At 37.7% G+C, this 26540-nt stretch overlaps 2 protein-coding genes across 3 annotated transcripts in view; one reads left to right on the top strand and one right to left on the bottom strand.

Annotated features, from left to right (window-relative positions):
- The window catches only part of RALGPS2 (Ral GEF with PH domain and SH3 binding motif 2), a 104953-nt gene that overhangs the window by 54065 nt on the left and 24348 nt on the right, over positions 1-26540 (top strand). The gene's annotated exons all lie outside the window — the stretch shown is intronic.
- ANGPTL1 (angiopoietin like 1) lies at positions 4299-26535 on the bottom strand. Its single transcript, XM_016205040.2, has 6 exons — positions 26149-26535; positions 20766-21611; positions 12730-12923; positions 11020-11290; positions 7611-9413; positions 4299-5178 (listed from the first exon to the last, which is right to left on the bottom strand). The coding sequence occupies exons 2-5, from the start codon at positions 21583-21585 to the stop codon at positions 9226-9228; spliced, it is 1473 nt and encodes a 490-aa protein (XP_016060526.1). The 5' UTR covers positions 21586-21611; positions 26149-26535; the 3' UTR covers positions 4299-5178; positions 7611-9225.

Genomic DNA, 26540 nt, shown 5'->3' on the forward strand with positions numbered 1-26540 from the left:
TCGGGAATGTTGTGCACCCTGTGCAGAAGGCAGAATGCCCCTAAACACTATAGATAATGGCCACTATAGACCAGAATATTGTGTTCTGTTCCTGTGATAAGCAGCTCAGGGCCATAGTGAGCATGACTGCACCAGAGAGGCTCTAAGCTGGATATTAGGAGAGGCGTTCTGCATGTGTCCACTTTTTACTATAGCCTTGTCTGTGCAGTCTTGAAAATGTTATTTGAGGGAGAAGAGGAATAGAGCATTTTTAAAAATCAGTATCTTCAAACTTTATAAGAACATAAACTTTTTATAGCATAAGAATATTAAAGTGAAAATTGGCAACCCTCAATTCCAAAATGGCACCACCATACTAACTTCTTAAGTCGTTGTATTGCCTTCTATGAGCCCTGTTCTCCTTCCCTAGAAATACACACAGGACCAGAATCATATTCTTTTTAAGGCTGGATGGGACCACAGTGATCTCTTCTAATCCACTAATTTTATATTTGAGAAAACCAAGGTCCAGAAGGCAGAAGACCCGGCTCATAGTCCTAAAATTTAATTACTGACAGACCCTCTATCTGAAGTCTTGATATCTAGCATCTTTCCAATTATACCTGCTAAGCCCCCATTCTAAAATCTGCTAGCTCTGTGATTGTTGTTTTCTCATTGAAATGTTTTTCTTAGATTCCATGATTCATATCTTTTAGAAAAGGGTTATTTTCTATTGAAAAAGAGATAATGGCAAAATAATATAAATCCTGATGTGTAGCTCAGGGGTCTTTGTTTTATATTTTCCACAATGGAGACTTCAGGACGGGATTTGAGGTGTCTGCATGTGCACACATACGTGCACTCATGTGCATACAGAGAGAGAGGCATAGTTGGAGGTTAGTTGGAATCTGGAAAGGTTTTCTATTAATATACCTGCTTTCTCCCAGCCCTGGCCCCTGAAACAAACACCATAATGATTTCTGTGGGTTAAAGCAAATGAGGCAGGTATTGAGGCGCAGAAGTTAATTTGGAGAAAACATTAAAACCATTATCTTTCCTACATCTTCAGTTTGGTCTCCATTGGCTCCTTCTCTTCAGTTTTCTTTAGTCTTGTATATTCCCGTGGCTCAGAATCTTCCCTTTCACTTGTAATCTTCCCGTGTAACTCGCCTTCACTTCCCCCCTATGGTAGTAACAGGGACCCTGGTCCTCCCTTTCCTTGCTGCTTTCTTTTGCTCCGCATGCTGTTGTCTCCCTCTTCACTTGTAGAAATTTCCCCAATACGGTCACCACTGACTTCCAAGTTAAAACATTTAATAAGTATTTCTCAAGCCTCATCCTAAATTTGTGAGGTCGATACTAGTTATTTCTGCTTCTGGAAATTCTCCACTTGGTTTACCTTCTATATTCTGGCTTTTGTTTTATTGGCTGCTCTTTCTCTGCCTTTGTCTTAAGTCTGTTCTTCTAGAGGTACCCCAGCCCATGTTTTTTCTTATTCTTTAAACTCATTTGGAGTGGTCTCATTCAGACTTTTTCCACATATCACCCAGTTACTCCCAGATCTAGACTAGACCTATACGTCCAGCTGTCTGTGTAATTCCTGGGGCCTGGTAACATCTTGGGTACTCAGATACTGATTGCGTGAGATATCTCTAGGTAACTAATTCAGCATGTTCAGAAGTAAATTCATCATCGTTCCCCTTCCTCCTCACCTGATCCCCATCTTACCTCCTAGCTTAGTGTACCAGCGATTGCAGTGTAGCATTGCCTACACTGCTCCACCACACTGGAGACCTGGGGGGTTACTGGATTTCTCCTCCCCTACTTCTCGTTTTTGCTGTTGAAATGAGATGCATCTTTCTGAGGGTTATCCAAAATCAGAAACCAAAAGGGGGAAAATGGCAAAGAACGTAAATTAGAGAATATACATTTTAGTATCTACATAATTTTATGTACTTAAGAGTCTTCATATCATTATTCATCCCTCTACTAGTTTGTGAAGCAACTGAGACTGTGATGTGATTGGGCAACATTTGGCATAATATTTGGTAGGCTTGTGAAAGAAAAATGAAACATTTGTCAGGTAAATTATTGAGACTCAGTTCAGCTTGTTTCCAGCATTAAAGTCATCTTTTTAATATAGTGACGGTTTTGTTTTATTTTATAGCAAAACTTGAAATTAAATGTATTCCATCTATCAAAATACACATGCTTTTCTTAAGAAAATGAGAAGCATTTTCAACTTACACAACTGTGACTTTGATTTCTTTACATCAGACAGCTGATTCTTTTTTCATTCCTGACCTTCAGTACTAAAGTGTTATGAAGAATGACGCTTTAACAATAGTTTATATCCTGGTAATAAGTACTTTGTTCATATTTTGTTCTAATTTAAAATGAATTAGGATCACGATTTTTAAATTTAACTTGTCTTGATTTTAGAATCCTTTACCCCTTATAAGAAACTAGGCCTTTTACAGTTGCCAAAAATGTCAACATTTACAAGATGCTGTACAGTTTGATAGGGCATTTTGCCCTGCAGACGTTTGAAAGATAACATTCATTACACAAATTGGTGGTTTCTATTTAACTGTCCCTCTTCAAGCATCATAATGTGCATAATGCTACCCTTTGTCCCTTGCGCCTGCAAAGGTTCTTATGAAGAATAGATCAGCCAGAGGGATCTGTAGTGCCTAGAGAGGAGGTGGAGGTAAAGGCTCATCGCATGTTTCTTAACGTGACAGAAGTGATCCAAGCTAATGGTGTTTTGCTCCTAAAAATTATGATGAAAACCAACCATTCTTTGTGAAACTTAAAAAAGGAGGTGGAGGTTTACATACTGACAAAACTCTTTACTTTGATACTGCCAGATTTATCTGTAATTCAATGTGGATTAAATTCTGCAAAGTAGAAAATGTTTTCTTGGCTTTCAGTTCATCATCTCTTGAAAAGTTGTCTCTTCTGTTGGTTCTCTCAAGGTAAAAATAAGCCTGGACAGACAATATAGTAAATAATTCTTAGAACAAAGATACAGTTTTTCTGGAGAGGAATACTTTGGCACATCTCAAGGAAAAAATTATTTTATATGAGAATTATTGCCTCAAATCTGAAAATCATTAACAGCACTCATTTGTTCTTGTCATTGGAGAGCAATCTTAAGGGGCTTATGGAAGAATTTGGCATGGGAAGTTTTGCTTTGCTGGAGAGAAAGAAAAGCAGAACATTGTGTAAAAATAATTTAGTTGTATGAAACATGATACTCTTGTGTGTGTGTTTTCCAGCCTCATTTCCACTTTCTTTACGTAATTTTGGGAAGATGCAGTAGCTCAACAAGCTTATGTTTTCTGGGAAAGAAAGCATACAGGGTGGGGCAAAGGTAGGTTTACAGTTTGTATGGAAAATAATGCAGTAATTAATAAGTAATAATATAAGAATAAACTCTGTGTTTTGTATACTCACAACTATAAACCTACTTTTGCCCCACCCTGTATTTCTAAAACTCTGATGGTAAGTAAATTGTTGCAGTTTCGTATATTGCTTTCTACCAAGTAGAAGCAGAGTTTTTGCAAGCTTCTGCCCTTCTGTAGAGCACAGATCCCTCATTTTGGTGTATCTAGGTACAACTCCTCGCTCTTGTAGGGAGAGCTCCCCCTCCTACACACTCTCTTAATTTTTTATTTAATATGTGAGATTTTCATACTAGACCTTTCTTTTGAGAAGAGAAAAGCTGTTTTTAGAATAACCCTCTGGGACACAGTGCCCTCTTCATCCCCTGTTCTCTGAAAGGCGCTATTTTATTTTCATCATGATGTACATGGATCTGTCTCCCGTCAGCAGAGTGTAAGCTCTTTGTTCTGGCTCAAGGCTTGGTCCTTAGCATCTGGAACAAAAACAGGCACTTAGTAACATTAAATGATACTCTTAATTAAATTATTAAATACACTTTTCCGGCCCTTCCCATTGGTCCAGTAACTTTATTGGTTTTAAATGCAATAAATTTGTGTGGCATTTTTATGTACATTAACTCCTATCCACCCCCAGTTTTCTTTTGGTGCATCGGCCAGCTAACCAGTATTTGCTTGGGGGCATGCTTGGTGCTAGATGCATAGCAGGGAATGAAGTGGGCTTTGTCCCTGCATGTGTGGAACATCACAGCTCCTGAATACTCATGGCTCAGGTTGCTCTTACTGCCTTGTGACTCTCCTTTCCTATCTCCTGTGTCATGGAAGAGGAACGTACCTGTCCCTGCCAGGCCTTGTTAGAAGTGGCCTCGACACGGCTAATGAGATGTTTAAGGCATGCCCAGACTTACAAGGATCTTCAGGATTTATCTGATACTTTTATTTTTCACTAGTTTCTACCCATCTTGATCTCTCAGTAAAATATGGTTGTTTAGTTTTACATTAGTTTTAGAAACTTCTATTAACCTATGCACAGATATTTTCAAAAATAATAGTGCTTTTTCTTTTTCTTTCCATTTTTTTATTCAGATAATTTTAACAAAGTCCAAAGCTTTCTGCAGCTCTATGGGTATTGAGATCTTTTTTCCATCCCGTTTGGTAGAGTTGTACTTGGTTAAATGTATAAAAGGCTCTGAACTGATCTGAAAAATACCTAATGGTTAAAAAATGTCATTGGCTCTTAATATTTAAAGCGTGTTATTCCATTTTCCTTTCTTTGGTTTGGTTTGTAGGTAATGCACACCACGGATTACTTTACCTTACTCATCTCAGTAGATTACTTGCTTTGTACTGTATTCTGAAACAGCAGTGAAGTGTGTTCAGGCGTTTTCTTCTGAGTCCTGAGAGTGAGCTCTTACCAGGTGGCAGCCAGCCTGGCCTTGTCTTCGGCCAGCATTACCCCCGTTTTCCATGACCTCGTTTATACCCTCTTTCACCCTCATTCTTTTTTCTGTGTTTAAAATTCTTCTCACATTCTTTAATGGTGTACGTAGCTTCTGAAGTTTATTTTAGATCACTCATTGACTTGTGATATAAAAGGGCTGGGGATGGGGTTGCGTTAATTCCTTTCCCATGCTCATAGTTTTTCTTGAAGAACCTTTCTCTTAAAAAGCAGCAAAACAGCTCTGCAGAGCTGCATTTCAGCCGCAAAGAGAATGTGATCCCCCAGTTCCAACAGCTTTGCCAGCGTTGCTTCCAACTGTTCATGTTTCAGTAATTTGTAATCTTTTAAGGAAACCTTAACAGGAGAAGAATAATAAAAATCTTAATAATTAACATTTATTCAGCACTTAATACTATATGCCCAATGCTGTGTACTTTACATAAGTTAATTCTTAACCATTTGGAAGGTAAGTGATACTCATATTTTACAAGTGAAGAAACTGAGACAAGGGAGATTAAGTTGACTTATAAAGACTTATAGGTCAAGAAAAACAGTATGGAATTATATCAATAGTTTAGGAGTCTGTAGATTGAAATTTTGAGTTCATTCTTTAGTCTTTCTTCTGATTATCTATAGAATTATAACTTAATAACTTTTAACCCCACTGGTAAAGTTGAAAACTGAGCTTATTTTTAAATGGCTTTTTTGGAGGTAGGGATGGGATTATGGCATTGTAAGTGGAATCATTCCTTTCTTTCTTCAGTGTCTTTCACAGACCCTAAAATAAAAGACTGAAAAGTTGTTAATTGTTAAGGTGCAATAATCTTTAACTTACTCTTAAGTATATAAAAATAGTATTACATTAGTACAGACATACAAGTAATTTAAAACATTCTCATGACTACAGAAGTTTTTACAGGCTTTTTATATTACTACCAGTAGGAGTCCTAAGAAGAGTAATGCTAGAAGAATTAGCATTCTCACATCATGACTCATAGAGTCAAGTGAACATCAGATTGAAAACTTGGTCTTTATGCTCTTACCAGGCTTGAAGCTAAGGATATGTTTATTTGTAGATACCTACTAAATTTCAAGGTGGTGTCTAATATTGGCATATCCAAAATCTCAAGTTTTAAAAGTTGACTTCAGAGATGCCAAATTTCCTAGGCATTAACGGCCTCCCATTGAGAACGGCAGAGTCTGAATCCTTTTTACGATAAGCTTCACTTCATTTATTAAGAATAACTGACATAGGGAGTCTTTCTGTAGCCAGCTCCAAAGTTATAGCTCAGTTTTATTGAAGAAGGCAAGGCAACCACATTTTTATTCCTAAGTATCCTGCAAAGTAGATAGCTATTAGGCCTTTCCTGCCACACAAGGGACCTGTCTGCTCTCTCATAAGATCCTCATTCGGCCCTGGCCAGTATGGCTCAGTTGGTTAGAGCGTCATCCCATGCACTGAAGGGTCGAGGCTTCGATTCCTGGTCACCATACTTACCGGGTTGCTGGTTCGATCCCTGGTCAGGGTGCTTGTAGGAGGCAACCAGATCGATGTTGTCTCTCTCTCCCTCCCTCCTTCCTCCCTCCCTCTCTCTCTCCCCCTTCCTCTCCCTTCTTCTCTCTCTAGAATCAATGGAAAACATATCCTTGGATGAGAATTAGAAAAATAGCCCAGCCAGCATGGCTTAGTTAGTTGAGTGTCATCCCATGCACCCGGAGGTCGCCAGTTTGATTCCAGGTCAAGGCACATGCCTGGGTTGCGGGCTGGATCCCCAGTAGGGGGCTTGCAGGAGGCAGCGGATCGCTGTTTCCCTCTCATTGATGTTTCTCTCTCTCCCTCTTCCTTTCTCTGAAATCAATAAAAACATATTTTTTAAAAAATCCTCATTAGGCTGAAATTTCTACTATGGCTACTCTTGCCTTAATTTGTCTTTTTATTTTCTTACGGTCTAGTCTCTTTCATATCTGCTATAATAGCTGACATGGCTCTATTAGGTTGTAATGAAGATCATGGGTCAGTGTAATTTTTTACCTGAAAACTTGGATATTGTTTCTTTTAACACATTTATTGATCACTTACTCTGCACGGCACCATGATAGGTATTACAGAGAGTACAGAGGTGAGTCTCCTGTACTACAATCTCCTGAGTCCTTACTTGCGTCAGGCATTATTCTAAATGTTTTACCACATGTATTATTACTCATTTGATTTTCAAACTATTCACATGAGCTAGGTACTGTTGTTATCCCCATTTTATAGATAAGAAAACTGAGGCAAGATATATAAATTGCCCAGAGTTGCCCAGCTGGTAGATGGTGGAGTTGGGCCACAGACCCCAGCAGTTCGGCTTGAGAACCTACCCTCAATCATCCCCTGCATGTCGTAACGTTCGCCAGACCTTCTGAGCAGAGCCACATCAGCTCTGCGAAGGAGAGTAGAATGGGCCCAGTGGCCACAGCAGTTTAGCTCTCAGCCCAGTTTTCTAGTTTGTATGTTGACTTTCACATCGTACTAGTTTCACGAACATTCCTCTTCTGTGAAAATTCTGAAGACTTCTCTTTGCTCGCATTTTGGATGTTCAAGTGATATGCTACAGTTGTGTCAATAAATGAAATGCCCTAGTAAGGTATTATTTAACTGAGATTTGATATAACAATTGGATGCCTAATTTCTCCCAGAAATCTTACAGCAGATATTTTGGGTGGTGGGGAGGGCCTTGAAAACTATTTAAGAGGACCAGGGGTAAGACAAAGAATACCACAGTGAGGGTTTGCTGTTCTCTTACCTTCTCTCGCCAGAAGTTTTATTTTGAGATGTGCCAGAGGAGGAACATTGGTCATGATGGTGGGCCTGAGTTATTCAAATAAATGGTGGTCTTCAGTTCTTATTGGATTTTCTTTTTGTTTGAGCAAAAGTCTCATGAGGTTTCTCTAAATTTTTAGTTCACGAATTAACAGAAGATCAGCTATAAGCAATGAACATGTTTCTGGAAGGAAATTGTTTCAGAAGTTTGGTGGTAATGCTGTTAGTTGCAAAGATGAGTTAAAGACATACACACTAAAAATGGAATTAGTGATTTGGACCAGCCAAACCCCTATGGTTTCTGCTCTGAAGCTGTTGAATCTCAGAATCTCAGTACTGGGGAAACACCTAAAAGTTCCTTGCAGTTGTTTAAGTCCCACCTGTAGGTGTGCAGTAATGTTGCAAAGCTGTCCAAGCTTTCTGACTTGAATAGCAGACAGGAATTTTCCAAATAGTAAGGATCAGTATGTTAGGGAGGGAAAGTATTTATAAATAAGCTTAGCATTATAATTCAGATCCGTTAGACCATTGGCTCACTAAATATTCTGCATTTTTATAATATTAATATTTTGCTGATATAACAACATAAAATACATTTCAGGAGATTTTGTTCAGCAAATCATATGAAGATAATACTGAAAAATTTATTTGTACATTTCTCTTTTTATAAATTGGCCATTTAGATATTGTCTACATTTATTTTTTGTTTTTAAAATGTATTTAATACTGTGGGTCACTTAATTCTTTTGAGAAATTGGCATAAAATATATTTTTAAGAATTTAGATGTAGCCCTAGCTGGCTTGGCTCAATGGCTAGAGCTTGGGCCTGCGGACTGAAGGGTCCGGGGTTCAGTTCTGGCCAAGGGCACGTACCTCGGTCGCAGGCTCAATCCCCAGCCCCGGTCGGGGTACATATGGGAGATAACCAACCGATGTGTCTCTCTCACATCGATGCGTCTCTCTCTCTCTCTTTCTCTCTCTCTCTCTCCCCCCTTCACTCTTTCTGAAAAGCAATGGAAAAAATATCCTTGGTGAAGATTTAAAAAAAAAAAAGAATTTAGATTTAATTGTTTCATGTGAAAGGCACAGATTCAACTTGAAATAACTTTTATTTAATGCAAAATGTATTTTCTGTTGGCAAAACTAGAGTTTTCTCTAATTTCCTGTCTATTTTTTTTATAAATAAAATGTACTAGATTGAAATCTTAAAAATATTTTTTCATTGGCAGTAAGAGCAATCTCATAAAGTTTTTAAGTAAATTACTAAGGATGTCAAATATGTATTCAATTTTGATTTAAAATAAAGCTGAGGTTTGTTTTACATTGTGACAAATATTTACATTTTAGAAAACAAATGTTCCCCATATTTAGTCAATGTAATTTTTAAAGTAACTAAGATTATGGAAACTAATAATCTTCTGTAGTATATTGAGGGAAAATGAAGCTAGGTTCATAAATCCCCTTTTATAGTTATGTGGTAAAATTCATTTTAAAAACTATATCTGTAAAAATGAATTGTGCAGAATGATATACGTGTAACATTTGCGTTTTCAGAGACTGACAAAGGCAGAGCTCTGTGGAGGTGTAGGCTGTCTCCCTCAGTCGATAGGCTTGATCATGATCTGAACTGCTCGCAAGGAGTAGGACCCCCCACGGTATTCGGCCCAAAAGATTCCGTCTTGGTACTTGCTTCTGTAGTGGCCTCCTCGGTACCACACCCCATTCAGGTTAGAGTGCGCGCAGGCGTTGTACCACCAGCCTCCTTTATGAAAGTGCGCGCAGTTCCCTTGGAGGAAAAAACAGAGATATCAGAGTACGTCTCTTCTAAGTGTGGTCCTCCGCACATCGCCAGAAACTCACTCTGCCTGTGGAACGGTTCGTTTTTCTGACTGATTTCTGTTAACATTTATCTGTATAATTTTCTTTCTTCATTCTGTTACTGTTGCTTAAATATTAAGTACATGAAAGATCACTTGAATTGCCTTTCTTATCTTGCCCTTTGCTTGCTTGGGACTTGTTTTTTTTTAAGTGATTTAATTCTCCAGGTACCAGGGTAAATAAAATGCAAGCATTGTTTGCATGTGAGAGAGAGATTGAGGAGATGGGAAGGAAAGATAGCAAGTTGCTAAAGAGAGTAAAGTTTGGGGGAAATTGAATTCTCAAAATAGCAAAAAATAATATAAAGCAGCATAACTAGCGATTAAATTGGTTCCTATAAAGAAGACATATATTATGGTTATTTTGCTCTTCCTTTTTTCCCCTCTTGCCAGTGTGAAATAAGTTGAAATCTTTGCCAGGTTACAGCTGAAGAGAAATATAAATCAATTTTGGGGGGTGATAATCTATCAGGGCCAGCAACTTGGGTTAAGGAGGCAAAAGTGTATTAAAATTAAAGCTATGTGCATGGCCTAATTGATTCTATAGAGAATATTAATTTCCCCTCTGAATGAAGCTTGGTTTTGTTCCTATACCACGTTGCAATCGTTGGCTGTTCCCCTTAACTAAGAGATGCCTTTACCCATGTACCCAGATGGCTTGCTTCCGTCACTCCCTCAGGTCGTTGTTCAGATGGTATCTTCTTACAATAAGCTCTCTTGGCCGCCCCCCCCACCCCCACCCCCACCCCCACCCCCACCCCCACCCCCCGCTACCCACCACTTTCTGTTCTCTTAATCGGTTTTTTTTTTCTTAGAGGGCTTGTCACCACCTGACAAACCATTTGTCTCCCTCTTAGGGAGTAAGCTCCAGAGGGCAGGAACTTTGTTCCCTGCTGTGTCCTCAGCACCAGCCTGGCACATGGGAGATGTCCAGTAAGTGTCTGTTATGAATTTTAGGCAGTTGAGAGTTTTACTTCCAGATGAATGCATTTCTGTTTTCCATTCCCCACCCCTCCAAGTTATACCAACAGCCCCTTCTTCACAGACATCACACTCTGGGATTGCTTTAGACCAGGGGTTTCAGCCGGTACACTGCAAGAATGTTTAAAACTTGCAATACCTGGCTATTTAGTCAGGGCACTGACCTTTTCCTTTAGTTTGTCAAATAAAAAAATGACAGCAGCCACCACAACAATAGCTGCCCGGTGTGAATGAATCAAAATTATACCTATTTTTTATCTGATTGGCAAAAAATATGTATTTTCTGGTGTGCCACAGAATTTTAGTAATTAGTTTGTTTATGTGTGCCATGAGACGGAAAAGGTTGAAAATCACTGCCTTACAGTTATAGAAGAGACCCTAAACTAAAGCTGTCCCTTTCCAGGTTGTATTCCCTTTGAGTCCAAAATGGCCTTCCTGGAAAGATTTTAGTCGTACACGCTGTACGAACGGCTCTGTGTCGTGCACAGGGCGCGGTGATGCTAAAGAACGCGCGTCAGTGTGCTTGCTGCCCACCTGCGTACGTATCTTTGTCTCTGTCCAGGGTGGTGAACTGTTTGCCGTTATGCCACATGAGAGAATCGCCAGCGTTTCCCTGGTACGTTCCCAGGCGCAGCCTGTAGAATTCACTCTCAGGCTCCAGGCGAAAGCTGCTGTATTCTGCATAGACTTTTTTATCACTCCAGTCTTCCAATTCAATCAGCAACTTGTAATTATCTTGGTTGCTAAGCATATAAATATTTTCCAATCCAAGCCAGTATTCTCCATCAATGTTGCCAAACCCTTTCTGTGAATAAAAAAAGAGCATGAGTACATAAATGATTGTAGAGATAGTAAACGTTTTAATAGATACGTTTAAACATTTGAGCATAAAGATATTGGCCGTTTGATGATGGGTACAGATGTGGTCGTTTGGGTGGTGGTATGAATTTCTATTTTAGTAGATCACCTGATCTTTATGAGCCCCACAGGGTCACTTTCTTTTATTTTGCTTTCTCTTAATTTGCCAGTAGTATTTATTTGCACAGCTAGTTTCAAACCCTACAAATAAAGGCAAAAGAGAGTAAAAGTGGTTCATAGCTACTAGAAACATTAACTAATGAACTACCCAGACCCTTGAAAAGGGTTCCTGATGGCTCTCATACAAAAAGCTCATTTTTTTTCTAAAAGTATATAGATACTGTCCCCACTATAGTCAAACAAAAAGGATACCTAGCATGGTGATCATAGAATAAAAATGATATCTGTCTTAGAACAAATTACCCTCTTGAGCTCTATTATAAATAAAATTAGTAAATATGAGAAGATAAAGTAATAATCTTCAAAGTTCCACCTCTGAAAAATTGTATATTAAAGTTTGAAAAAAATCAGTTAACTGTCCTATTTCAGTAAGCATCTGCCATTGCCTGTATGCAGCAGACTTGAAGTTTAGTAAACCTGATCTTCACCAAGGAGGTTGTGCTGCTGAATTTCTTTTTCCTAGTACTTGTTTAGAAATTTACACAACTTCTAACATGGATATATTAATGTCTCATTTTTAGCTGTCAGTAAAATACCACCTAAGAGTGAGTAATCACACGTTACTTCACTTACTTCATGGTTTTGATTGAAAAATTAACCATCTAGAAAATATAGTTTCTCCCATCTGCCATCCTTAAACAAAGTATATACCACTCATTAAAAAATTAGCATGATGAACATCAAAATTATTAACAAAGACTAGTTGTTCGCCTTTCCAAAACTGGCTGGCACTGCGTGATTCTGGCCCTAGGTGTATATTACTTCCCAACAGCACCAGTCTCTGGTGTCATCAACTTAAAACACGGTGGCATGATTATCAGAGGCAATTAGTCCTAGAAAAAGGGTCATTTTTTTAAAGTCTTATACTTTTTATTGTTGCTTAAATATACTTGATGATGGGTACAGATGTGGTCATAAAAAAGTTATTGCCTTAGAAAATGGAATTAGGAGTAGTCTTCACAAAGAATGGCATAAATGTGAGCCATCCATACTGAAGGGTCATTTTAAAGGACATGTTCAGTTTTCTTTTTACATTTTAATTTTGACTTTAAAACTGGAGATGAGAATCATCTTTCTGACAACTGTCGCTAACGAGAAACATATGGATAGTTACTTTTTACTGTGTGTGCAACTTATTGCATAGAACGGCTACTTTTGCAAGAGCTATTTTGTTCTATCTCCCTCAGGTCTGATTCACTGATTTACCTTATAATTGTCCCAGTTTCTGAAGAAGTTGACAGAGCCATCTATTCTCTTCTGAATAACAGTCCAACCCCCAGGGTCCAAACTGTTCTCACACCATAACTGCATTGGTCCATTGCTGTTTTCAGGTTTAATCATATAAATCCCACTGATCGAATAGCCAGCCTCTTTTGCATGCTGACAGTCTTTGAATGGTCCTGTAATTGAAATATTAATGATTGCCAGGAAACTCTGTAGCAAAACAGCCATATTAAAATAGTTTTTAATCGATAGTCTTACCTTTGTATCTTTCTTTACAGAAAACCTCTTTTTATCTATTGTATACACAGTGCTATAAAAATTAAAAACTAAATAAAGGGATTAGCACGGTCCCACTATCTGGAACGTTAACTTGTGTCATTTTCCACTATTAGTCTTGCAAGTCTTTGTAGATATACACACATTTTTATACTGCTATAATTCTAACACACATAGAAAATTGGATTCTCTCTTTTTATTTTAACAAGCATTTCTATAGTCTGCATTCTAGCACTTGATGACATTGGCATATCACTGTTTATTCCGCTGACATTGGACATTGAGATTTTATCTGATTTTTGCTGTAGAAATAACACTACACAAAGTATCTTCTTAATGGCTTCATTTCTTCATATATTCTTATAAAAATGCCACAGGATTGATCTGGATCAGGAGAGTGTGAAACTTTTACAGCTCTCCATAGTGCCCAGTTTATAGTTTTAAAATTTGACTTCAGTGGAACACTATTTCTTTGAAATACCCACTGGGATGAGTATTTGATCAGGTGAGCCAACCATGATCCAGATGAGCTCTAGAGTTGCTGAATGTTATATTCAATGTACATTTACATGTTAAAAACTGAAAAGCCCTGAAATAAACCAGAGTTTCCCAAACTTACACAATCTTCTAACTTTTTCCCCCGTGCAACAACAGTCCATGTGAATACACTTCAGGAATGTTGGCAATGTGCCTTTCTAAAGAGTTGTATCAGTTTATATGACTAATAGTAATTTTTAAATTTAATCTGCACAATGACCCTGAGATAGTTCACAGATGTTCGATAGATGAGACAGTTAACTAGTCTAAGGTCCTGTATCTTAGAAGATAATAAACCTTAGACTTAAACCCATTTCTTTCTAATCCCAGAGCCCACGCTCTGACCTGCTGTTATATTCCCACTATGTTACTTCATAGTTTTATGGAGTCTGCTTATTTTTTAATTCACTGAGTTCTTCATATCTTTTCAAATGACAAAACATTTTGTAAAATGATTTGTAGAATGTCTGACTCGTGAACTTGTGATCTCTACATTTTTGGATCTTAAAGAAAAACAGTTTTACTAAATATATTTTTTTTTGCTTGTTTTAGAGAGAGGAAGGGAGGGAGAGAGGGAGAGAGAGGCATGGATCAGTTGCATTCCCTTCAGGGATTGAACCCGAAACCTGGGTATGTCCCCTAACTGGGAATGGAACCCGCCACCTCTCAGCGTACGGGTCAACGCTCCAGCCAACCGAGTCACACCAGCCAGGGCTAGACATTCTTTAGTTTCACCTTTCTCCACAGTTTTGAGCCTTGTTTTGTTTTGTTTTTATAAGCATGTAAAAATATTGATTCAGAAATAAGAATTACCCTCAAGATCTATTAGAACAACAAAAAAATATAGAAATTTCAGTTGTCAAATTTTATATTTTACTAGAAATTTTTAAATTCTGACTTGTGTAATTTTTAGAAATTCTGTAAAAATAGAGAGTTTTGTCAAGCGAAGTTCATACAAGAAAATCTGTACTACAAAATTAATAGGATTGTTAAAATTTTGAGAAATGTGTTATCTGTACCTTGCCAAGTATATACAGGGTCCCTTTGGGTCTTGTTGGGGTAGAATTAATCTCATTAAATGAATAGTCCTCCAGTTACGTCATCAGAAGGGGTCTGTAGAGTCTGAACTCTTTCCTTGATCTGAACTCTTTCCTCGAGGAGTCTGCTCCTTGAGGGCAGAGACTATTTTTGTTTTTCTTCTGACTTCATGTCATCAGTGTTTTAATTATCAGTAGTCCATCAGTAATTTTTTGTTAAGTAAATGAATCAATGAACTTGCCTTCACATTTTAAATACACAGAAATTGAAAACCACACACAAAAATCAAGAGATGACAGGTTTCTCTAGTCCAGGTTTTTATTGTTTCATTGATATTTATGTTTCAGGTTTTTAAAAATTAGGATTCAGTATCCATCAGCAGTACAGATTACTAGTGAAAAATTTGAGAAACTGGAAAGAATGCAGTCTTTCTTGGGTTATTTTTATTTTAGGTATTCAGTTTTTTGGTTACAGAGTTTGAATTTGATTCTCTTTTATAGTTTTTATTTCTCTTCTAAGATGGCCAATCTTGAAATCATTATGAACATACTTTCCTTTAAGCTGTAATAACTACTTTAAAAATTCTTGTCCTTTCTATTTCTAGTTTGCTGAAACTTTTCATCATGAATGGGTTTGGGATTTTGTCAAAGGCTTTAAATTTATCTGCTGAGATGATGGTTTGGGGAGGTTTTTTCCCCACTTGTTAACATGATGAATCCTGTTGGTTGTATTTTTAACATTAAAGTAACCTTGTATCCCTGGGATAACCTCAACTTGGTCATGGTGCATTACTATCTTTATATATTGCTGGATTTGACTTGCTAAAGTTTTGTTAAGAATTTGTTTTTATATTCACGAGGATATTGGCTAGTCTGAAAACTCCTAAGTAGGTTTTTAAGCTGGGAGGACTATGATAAAAACAGTGTTTTGAGTTTATCAGACTGGCCATAAATTAGATCACATTTCATATAAATTCAATGTGAATTATTTTTATATTCAATGTAAAACCTCAGTTATTGAATTTAAATTACAAGGTATTCAGAGCCTTTAACACAACACTTAACAAAGTAGTCTCATCAGTAACTGTTAGTTCCCTTTTTTCCTTCCTGACCTTGATACACAATCATGGCTTATTTAATAATTTAAGTAGCTTATTTAATAAATAAATGTATACTTATTTCATTTATAAATTTAATGTGGCTAATCAAAGATGAATGTACTGTCATTTCTACTGTAGAAAAATAATGTATTTCTGAAAAACCCCATGTTCTGCAAATCATGCACTAAACATAGCGTTAGCATACTTTCTGTTCAGCTGCAGTTAACTTGTGGCACAAAACATTGATATGCTTGGGAAAACCCCATATGAACTAAAATGACCTCTGTTTTATTGATGCTGGTCTCCCTTTTTTGCTAATTGCTTGTGAACTCCTTCACTTTACAGACACATGCGTTGTAGTCAAGTAGAGAGGTAGTATTTCTAGTAGGATGAAATTTAGAGAATTTCGATTTCATATGTGGGAATGAAGTGGGAGAAAAAGTGAGGTATGATTTCCAAGTCCATTCTTAGATTATTTTGTGTAATGTGTGGTTAATATATTCATTTGTTTATCAATGGAACTCTCCATGAGCAAAAACTGTATCATTTGGTTGTGGATCCACACTTGAAACTCACTTAGGCACTCACATATTTGTTGAACTAAATGATTCCTGGTAGCCACAGCAGTTTCCCAGTTCTGCATTAGTTTTCCTAGAGCTGTCTTTGCTGTTTCTGCTATAGGCTAGAAACTGTTTTAGGTTCAAGTGGTAAAGAAACAACCATAGAGTCAAGTGGGAAGTAGGGGAGTGGCACGTACAGAGGGAATTTCATTACAGCGTGGCAAGGACTTTGATGGAGTTATGCATCCAAATCATGCGCATGGGAACACTGGCTAAGAACCAGCTAACCCAGCTTTGCGGGGAGGAGATCAGAGTCTCCCTGTATCTGAGCTGAGTTTTGAAGATAGATTAGGAGTTAGGCTAGTGGGGGTGCGAGGTCAGATCAAGGCCACACATGGGTCGCATGCTGAGGCACGGAGACAGAGGAGTTACGAGTTCAGTAAGTCTGAAGTGTGATTGACTGTGGGTGCTACTTAGACTCGTGAAGTAGACACTGGAGCAGAAACTGATTTCCTCAGTTTAAAAGATAGTCGTGCCCAGCCAGCATGGCTCAGCGGTTGGGCATTGACCTAGGATCCAGGTAATCTGGATTCGATTCCTGGTCAGGGCACATGCCAGGGTTGTGGGCTCGATCCCCAGTAGGGGGCGTGCAGGAGGCAGCTGATCAATGACTCATCATTGATGTTTCTATCTCTCCCTCTCCCTTCCTCTCTCTGAAATCAATAAAGATATTTTAAAAAATAATTTTAAAAACTTAGTATTGTAGTTAATGGTCGCATGAGGTGGTTTTGGTGCAATACACATAAATATTTAAGTATATATTCATGAGTTGGGCTTTCATGAGGTTATTTGAAATGCTGTAAAATATTTAGAAACATCAAGGTTTTGAATGTTGACAGAATATTTTTAAAATACCTTTTTTCCCCTATTTCATATGCCCTCAGATATTTAAGCAAATTAGAGAGTTCTGGGTTTTCTAAATCTAGCTTTGATTTGAAAAGACTTCCATTTATGCAAATTTAAAGTTATCTTCAATGTTAATTTTCAACCCACATTTTTTTGTAGTGGACTTCACAGGGTGGATGCCTAGATGCCTATTAGACTTAGTTGATGTGAAGTGTCAGGAAAATTTAGTTGAAATCCTCCTCTAGTACATGTGGATAAAATTAATAAAAATAGTGCTTATTGCTATTTTTTTTTCCTCCTCAGTAAAGACAGTAAATATCAGAATTTAGTATTTGTTTATATTTATTTTATAGATAAGCCATTAATCTGTCCTAGCCAGTGTGTACTGTTGATCTTGGCAGAAATATTTTCTCATTATGACTTGCATGTCTTATTTACTTTCTGCTCTAGAATTAGATTATATAAACTGTTCTTATAATAAATGTTTTACTACTTTCTCTGTACCATAAAAAGCATTGCTTAGTGGGAATTCTTAAATGATAGCAGTTAAGGACCAGCTTTATTTTGGAGATATCAAATATAACTTGTTCATTTGCATATTATGAGAAATAAATTAATTGACATATGATTTAGGAATTTGTTCATAGTGGTTCAGCAGGTATAGAAGTACCTTTCTTTTAAAATAGGAATTTTATTAACCCTTTTCTTGTATTGAGTACTCTTGTAACAGTCTTCATCTCCCATGACACACAACTGGACTCTCCTCTGGGCGAGAAACTGGAATTCTGCACATGGAATTTGAAGGACCAGCCTCTCTCTCTCCCTCAGTTTATTTGATGATTAAAGTTTGTATAGGGCTAACAAACTCTAGTTAATAGATCTAATTCATAGAAAGAAAAATACTGACCTGTCATTTCCCAGTATGTATTTCTCATAAATAACCCGTATCTTGAACAGAGCAGTGGACTAAAAAAAAAGATTTTAGGCTGGCCAGGTGGCCCAGAGTGTCGCGGGGTCCACCCCAGCCAGGGTGCGTACAGGAGGCAGCCGGTCGATGCTCCCTCTCCTTTTTCTCGCCCTTCCGATCTCAAATGAGTAGAAACATCCTCGGGTGAGGATTAAAAAAAAAAAAGATTTCATACTTTGAATAGCACCTGTACCAGGAACCATTTTCTACAAACTGTTTAATTACCTAAGTTAAAGGAGAACCTTTCCCTTTTTGTGTTTTAATTTCTCATTTATTTTCTTACTTTGTCCTAATCCTGTTCTCTCTGTGATAGGAGAAACAGGACGGAAAAAAAAAAGAACAATCAAAAAACCCCACCAATTTAGAGCTTTCTGATAATTGGTCAACAAGTAAAATCTTTTGAAAGATAAACTGTTTAATTGGGTTGTGAGTTAAGTACAAGATACATATATTCGACAGCATTTCTGGAATGGGAAATTTGAGGCAGATACTTCCTAAAGTGATAATAGATTCTTTCTTGTAATAATAAAGTGATAATAGATTCTTTCTTGTAATAATATAAATTACTTTGTTTATTAATCTGTAAGTTCAAAATGCATTTAGCAACCCGAGCTTTTATTTTTGAAATTATTGAAGAACTTATCAATTGCTTTTCATAACTAGTTAATAGAATCATATCCCAACTGCTCCCTTAAACAGTCTTTAGTTTTTTTGTTTTAATTGTTAATGTAAGTATTCCATTAAAACCAATTGCATCTTTAAAATTTACTAATAGGAAGCATTTTAAATCATGAAAATTAGCTTATTATGCACTAAAAAGCATACTTTTAGTTTCTAATGACTTTTTCAAGTTTCACTTTTTAAGCTTACCCTTTGTGTCCCCATATATGGATGGCAAGGCACAGATAGGGAAGTGCACACAGAAACGTTAATAATCAGTGATGGGCGGACCACACACAGATCATTTCTTCACATGAGTCACCTCATTTACTCATCACCATATCTCTTACAAAAGAGGCAGCTGGGCCTCAGAAAAGCCTTGCCCAAATCCAAGGTTCCTGACATTTTAGGTCTGTGCTCTAACACACTGTAAAGAAATTCTCAACTCCCTTTACCTATGAGGAATGAACTTTTAAAAATGTAACATTTATAAAAGAGTGATGTTTTCTTCTATAAAAGACTGACCTCAAGTGCAGCCACTGAATAACATTAACAGTTAAGAATTTTATTGATGGCAAATTGCCAGTGTAGTCATTCCCGAGCATTTTGTTTATAAGGTGGAGGGAAAGTAATGTTCCTGGAGATAATGTTAAACTTACTAAGTCATTCATTCATTCCTCGAGTATTTATCACAGTGCTTACAACATGCTGAGTGCAGTATGCCAAACCCGATCTTGACGAGATGTTCCGAGATAGATAAATGCAAAAGACAGTTCACTTCCTTCCAGAAGCAGGAAGACAGCTGTGCGGACAAATAACGCCAGTGTAATACGACATAGAAAGCATGGGCAAGGCATAGTCAGCAGTTTGGGGAAAGAGCCATCGAGATATGTTTGTTTGAATCTGGGAAGGCATAGAATTTAAGAGCCTGTTTTAGTTAAGCCTTGAACTTGGCCAGGTTGGCAGAGGAGCTGAAAGAAGGCACTTGGCTAGAGGAAGCAGCCGCGTGTGAGGCGGTGGTGTCCACATGCGGACATCAGCTTTGCCGAGCCCCAGGACGGAGAGCCCCAGGCCGAGGCGCCTGAGCAGTGTGGCGCCTGTGGCCTGCAGGCATAGGAGACCTCTAAAACAGGATGTCCTGAAAGCCTTTCTAAGCCGTAGAAGGACAAGATGCCAGTGAAGGACCCAGGGAAGTAGGAGGAGTCAGCATGTGGTACAGAGGCTCAGGAAAGCAGAGATGTGAGTGGTCGCTGTGTCCACGGCTGCAGGGACATGACCACTTCATGATGTATTTCCAGTCTTTGTTCTGTGTTTTTGTTGTTTAAAATCATACCATAGTCTATGCACAGTTTTATGTCCTTTCTTGAGTGAATGAACTATGATTTATTTACTTTTTTTTTAATTAATTTACTCTCTTTTAGCTTTTGGGCATTTGGGTTTTTCCTTCCACTGTGTGGAAACAAATAAACTTGTCAAGAATTCAGGAGAATGGCTTATGGAAAAAATGGGTGCAGGTGTGAAATACTCAAAGTTCACAGTGAGCTTACTAACTAAATGATTTATTTTTGCATTCTAGGCACCTAGATCAGTGACTGAAAATAAATGAAGGAAAGAATGAAATTAAGCAATAGAGGTAGAGATACTAGGATGAATTCTAGGTTTGAGGTTTTGTGTTTTGGAGAGGGTTGCTAGTGAAAACTTACTTATACTTAATTAGTCTTAGAGCTGAGAGACCTATTTAACTTTAATTCTTAATAGAAAACAAAAATAGAAATTTTAATATTACATCAGCTTTGCGTTGCCCCAGGAGGAAGAGCCTCAGGCCGAGGCGCCTGAGCAGTGTGGCGCCTGTGACCTTGCAGGCGTAGGAGACCTCACCAAAATGAGGAATAAGCATTTATTATGAGCATTGTTTCCTCAACTATAAAACATATTAACCCCATACTTCCATTTTTAACAGTAAGCAGTAACTCACCTTCATTGAAGAAAGTTTCTGGTGGTATCTTGAAAGGGCTTTTGGTGGGAGAAGTTGGCAGATCAGGTGGTGGCATTAAATCTCTGGGATCACCTGGATCCCTCTGTATCTCATTACCTGCCAGCAGCCCGGGAGTGTACTGATGACTGTTAGGAATGTTTCGCGGCACTACCTGGACAAGAGGAGGAGACATGTGGGGGTCTTGTCGGGAAAAGATCTTCAAGCACTGTTCTTCCAACAAAGTGATCATCACAGACTGGTTGTTGACAAGATCGGTCAAGGAAGCATATTTCGCCTCCAGCTCCCTGTACCTTGTTGCCATCCTCAACATTTCTGTGGTGACATTGAGGATTTTATTTTCCAACTGGGAAAGTTCGAGTGAGTTATCCCTCTTCCGGATAATCTCATGTAACAGTTGCATGTAGAGTTGGGTGACTCGAGAGTTCATGTTCCGGCTCTCCTTTCTCAGCAGCTTGACCTCATTCACGATGTTCCCGTCCACATCCACCACTAGCTGCAGGACATCTATCTCCCGCTTCTGCTTGGACAGCACGTCCTTCAGGTTCTCCAGGTCCATCCTGGTGATCATGTCTTTAATGGCCCCTGCGTCTTGCCCTTTGGTGTTGACACAAATGGGCCCTGTTATTTTCTGTTCAGGTACCAGGAATGTGTACGCGCATTTCTTTACCTCCTCCTTACCATCTGTGGCACGAGGGTATCTCCTCTGGGTTATTTTTTTTATTTTGTACTGTCCTCTGCAGTGTCTGGTGCCCATTACTAGGAAGAGGAGCACAGTTAGGGTCCAGATAAAAGCCTTCATTCTGGAATGAGCTTGTGTGACGTCTTCTAAAAAAACAGACCAATGAAGGGAAGAAGTAAAAGGAATGAACATCAGTCTACTTTTAAAGTCAGTAATATAAAAAAAAGTGTCTGAGGGGAAGACTGAATATCTATCTAGTTGTTAATAAATTGGACCAGTTGTTATTAATTTCTTAGGTCCACTATCTTAGTGCCTTGACATTTGTGTAAAAATTGGGTTTCAGAGACTAGCTCTCCAGGTGCTGCCTTACTGCTTTTTGTTCCCCAGCTCCAGGAGTGCCTATTGTGGGCAGAGACTTTTCTGACCTTTAAAAAGCTTGCTCACTGTCTGAAAACTCTTAAAATGCACACAGTATTTGTAAGACATTATTTCAAACATTGCTCCCTAACTAGTGTTAAAGTTACTAGATGACTATTAGTCCACGTTTTATATTTATATTGTGCAGTTTCAATTAAATTAGTCTTCTCAATAAATATCTTTTTAAACTATCAGAATAAAGAAACATTTTTAGATAAAGCTAAAGCGGAAAAGCTTTAGCATCATATTTTTGTTTTGGTAGCATGTCCTTTTAGAATTGGGGACCAGTTTAAGAATGATAGAATGCTTACAGTCATTATTGTGGGTAGTCGTGTTTCTCAACCATAATATTGTATATGCTCTAAGCTTATATATAATTCAGCACGTTCATTCTTCTAACAGGTTCTGCTGAACTGTATTTTAGTAAAATGTTAATTTCCTATAACTGTTACTAAGGAAAGGAACTACCTGTAATTGAATGTGATTGTTAGAGTTGGGAAGTGCCTTAGAGACCACCTCATTCAAGAATCTCTCTGTGCCCAGGTGCATAGTGAAGGTCAGGGCCACACAAGAAGGTGATATTGCAGCCAGGTCAAGAATTCAGGTTCCCTGGCTCTTCAGTGAGTGTTTATAGCAGTGGCACATACACTAAAACATGTTTTGTTTTTGCTGTGGCAGATGAGAAATACTTGTCCTCTGTGGTACAGTTTCTATGGAAACACTAGCACTAGTTTAGTTCCAAGAAGCAAAACCTCTCCCTTTCTCTGTAGTTACCTCCCTAAAGAGGAGGAGCAGCAGAATGACCGTGTCCCTCCATCAGGTTCATGGCACCTGCTATAGTGCAGCCCACCTTCCCACTCCTATAAACTGGATTCCTGTCTGCTCTTTTTGAAGGATGGCAGTGGATATGCTTAAGACAGAGCTTTTCTGCCCCGTTTTCCACCCGAGTGTCTCTTATTTGAGAAGCAAGCCTGCTATCAATGATTATAATGCAATAATAACCAGAGTTCACACTTACTGCATGCCTGCTAAGTGCCAGGCATGGCTGTAAGCCCTTCACATGTATTAAATCATTTGCTTCTTACTACAACCCCCAGAGGTAGATTATTACCATCTTCAATTTCACATGAAGAAACTGGCAGCCAGAAGTTAGTGCCTGACCTGCTTCTCAGAGATGGAGCCACAATTTGAACCCAGGCAGAAACTCCAGGGTCCGTATTTTTCATTAACCGCTACATCACATGGCAACATATTCTCTCCTGTTTTCTGTCAGCAGCATCACAACAATCCCCTATATTTATGTTTACTTGACCCATGTTAATTATTTGCATTCACACCATTTTGCAAAGGAATCAAGTCCTGGAGAAGCTTAAACACTCAGGGATTCAGATCTTGTAACTTTTCTAGATCTGTGGTTTTTAGCCTAGTCAGGTCCTAACAACAGGGAGTCTTGACTTTGTGTCTCTCGTTTTTCACAAAATGGGAGTCCGGTAATGAAAATAAAGAATGGGTGGAGTATGGGGAGTTACTGCCCTTTTACAAAATAATTTCATTAGGAAGGACAAGGATAGTGATATTTACGAGAAAGGCCTTTGGCTGCTGACTGATCCTCAAAGGCACACTTGGGGGAATACTTTTAGTTCTTTGTTTTCATACTTTGCCTTATGACATCAGTAGAAAATTTAGACCTTAAGAGTCTTCTATTTTATTTTGAAAAGGACTCTTACTACCTAGAGCTACCTACACCAAAAACCAATAAAAGATTTCTCGTTATATTTGTGGATTCATGGAATTTAGATGTGGTTTAATTTAAAAACTGAGGGCAAAAATAAGTGAGTAAACAGACAAAACAAACTCAGGGCAGTGAAATAGGAGCCCTCAGCTTCCTGAGTAAGCGCACGGATTTCTCCTCTAGTTACTCACTTAGTGCTCAGACCCCTCATTTCACCTTCAGAACAACAGAAACTCTTAGGTCACAAAATCATTTTAATAATCTATGAAATAAGCTACCTAAACAAGGAAAATTTAGAAGGTAGCGTGAAACTTCAAAACAAGTAGAACTTTATGAACAATATTCTATTTGAAAAGCTTGTGTTCCCACCACAGGTTTTTATAGAACAGCTAAGAGCACATAATCCAAGACTGTTGTGACTGCATCAGTGTTGTCACAGAACAAAGATGTAAAATTGTGAATCTGCATTAAAATAGCAATAGCTTCCTTTCGGTATATCTGCCTTGGCTCTCTGTGGGTCCCTGTACAGTTAAGTAATAATCTAAGTCACTGTCTACCATAAGAGAACCTCACCTAAACTAGCACCTAAAGGAGGCAACTAAAATTTACTTTTTTAAATAAATGTAATTCCCTATCCTTACAAAAGTGTACTGACTTTGTTGTCATCTAAAACAGAGTAAGGAGCCAAATTTTTAAGTAGTAGACTGAGCTACGTCATGAGTAAAGAACTGGTTTTAAAAATACATTTACTGTTACATTTTCTGAAGCATTCTCTTATTTAATATTTTCCCACATATGTTCAGTTTTAAAAGTGAAAGATCCATAAATCTGTGTTACCTCATAAAACCTTTCTGTGTATGTTAAAATTTTCCTAGGTCCCAAGAGAGTGTTATAAATTAGTTACAGTATACTTAAGTTTAAATCTGTCCTTGCTTGGTTGTTTTTAGGAGGAAAAAAGCCTTCCATGCTTTGGGTTAACTTTATTGGTACTTTTTCTCTTCATAGTTGCTGCATTGCCAGCTAGTAGAGAGAGAAATAAGTGAAGATCGACTTCCTTTCCAATGGTAAACGCATAGAGTCACCTCACTGCCTGTGTCGTGCCCTGAAAACAGCAGGAGGCAGCGAACTTGAATTTAGGAAGCATTGAAAATACCTTAGATAAAGAACTTCTAGATTGTGTGTTGTGCTCTGGGAAGAGACTGGCTATCTGTGTGCTTTGGGTTTTAGACTAAATGCTTCCCTAAAGCTTCAGTAAGAACTGAGACTTAATGAGGTCCTGCACTTTTCATAGCAAACAACGAAAAGATGACAAGTCTTTCAGATCTGGTATTGCTTGGAAATTTTATCAGAATACCTTGTGAAACACGTTTCACAGAGATCCTCCCTGTATTTAGAGTTAAGAATGTCAGGGAAAGGACATGAAAGTAGAGTAGGAGAAGTCTTAGTTTTACCATTATTTGCTTGTTGAAGATTCTTACAATTAGTATCTTTAATGTTTGAAAGGACAGAGGATCCCCAAATCATAATAAACCTGAATATCTTTGGTGTTAAAGCTTACTAATTAGTAACTAGTAATTTTGTTGTTAATAATTCTCACAATGCAATTAAAGCCCCCAGATGAAATATTGAAAGAAACCTCTTGCATATGGTTACCAAAATTATTTCTATATAAAATTCTTAGTTTTCTATCTTTTAATCATGTATTTAAGTGACTGTATCTTCGGGGTTTTATTTTCTATTGTTAATGCTGGGTTACATAATACTTTTATCACATTTTCTTTTTCTGCCCACTTCTAATCTGTAAGGTTTTAGGTTTTTTTTTTGATGTATCAATAACTTTGCTTTTTCAGTTAATTCCAGTTACAATAGTTTTTACTTCTGTTACCCAAGTTAAATTACTGTTACATGTAAATCTGGGAAGATGTAAAAATTTTGAATTTTAACAAGAAATATCATAGATCTGTCTTAAATCATTACAAGGATTTCTGCTTATATTTGGTTATACTGTAATTGAGGTATTGTTGCAAAGCCTTTCAGTTAGTTTTATATCTTCTTAGCTGTGTTCTTTAGCTGTAGTTTAAGACATCTAACAGTATATAAATCTTCAGCACACACTGTAGCTACAGGAGGAAGACTAGTGTTTATAGCTGTATTCTTTAAGTTTGTATCCCTTTGTTTTTCATAACTATGCTTTAAATATAAACCTTATACATTAACCTTTAAGTTAACATTTCTATCTAGTGTCACCAAAGCACTTGTTTTCTGAAACCCAGCATATATGCGTTAATCTTTAAGCATGTCACTGAATATCATTAAATTGACTCTCAAATAATGCATTAATCTTCATAAAGTTCATAATGACCAGGTTTTACATAAAGTTGCAAAACAAAACCTTTTTCAGATTAAATAAATTTTAGTGTATTCCAAAATCTTTGTTTAATACGAGATTTTGAAATTCCTATGACAGATGTAAAATAATTATGCATTTTGACATATGTTAGGATTTTTAAATAAAAGTAAAAGCATTAAAATACCTTTTGCATCTGTTGATAACGTAAACCCAGAAACTTGCCGCTCTTATTCTTGCTTTTACAAGTCAGTGTAGGAGTTTGTTCGTCTGTGACTTTAATGGCAACTGCATCTTTGTTGTGGGCCGTCGAATCCAAGCTGTAATAAGGAACTTCTTTTTCTTCTTACAACACTAATCAATTGAATTTGACAAGCCACCTATGTAATTTTAAGTAGTGGAGTGGACGTTCTGGTCTGTGGGCTGTCTTTAATCCAGCGGAGAAATCGTTGTGGCTTTGCTCTGTCTGCCACATGGAGAAACGCAGTAACCAGCTGCAGCTGACCCAGATTGTATGTACAGTGCCCTTGAATAGTGATTCCCTCTTTCTCAGTAGACTCAAGTTCAGCCCACATCTTA

This window comes from Miniopterus natalensis, chromosome 19, assembly GCF_054644295.1.
Source record: "Miniopterus natalensis isolate mMinNat1 chromosome 19, mMinNat1.hap1, whole genome shotgun sequence".
NCBI lineage: Eukaryota > Metazoa > Chordata > Mammalia > Chiroptera > Miniopteridae > Miniopterus > Miniopterus natalensis.

Coding starts and splice junctions, on each gene's coding strand:
- ANGPTL1 (XM_016205040.2), bottom strand. CDS start 21,585: ATGAAGGCTTTTATCTGGACCCTAACTGTGCTCCTCTTCCTAGTAATG. Junction 11,291..12,729: donor GAAACTGGGACAATTATAAG/GTAAATCAGTGA, acceptor TTTTATTCACAG/AAAGGGTTTGGCAACATTGA. Junction 9,414..11,019: donor AGACAAAGATACGTACGCAG/GTGGGCAGCAAG, acceptor TTTTCCTCCAAG/GGAACTGCGCGCACTTTCAT.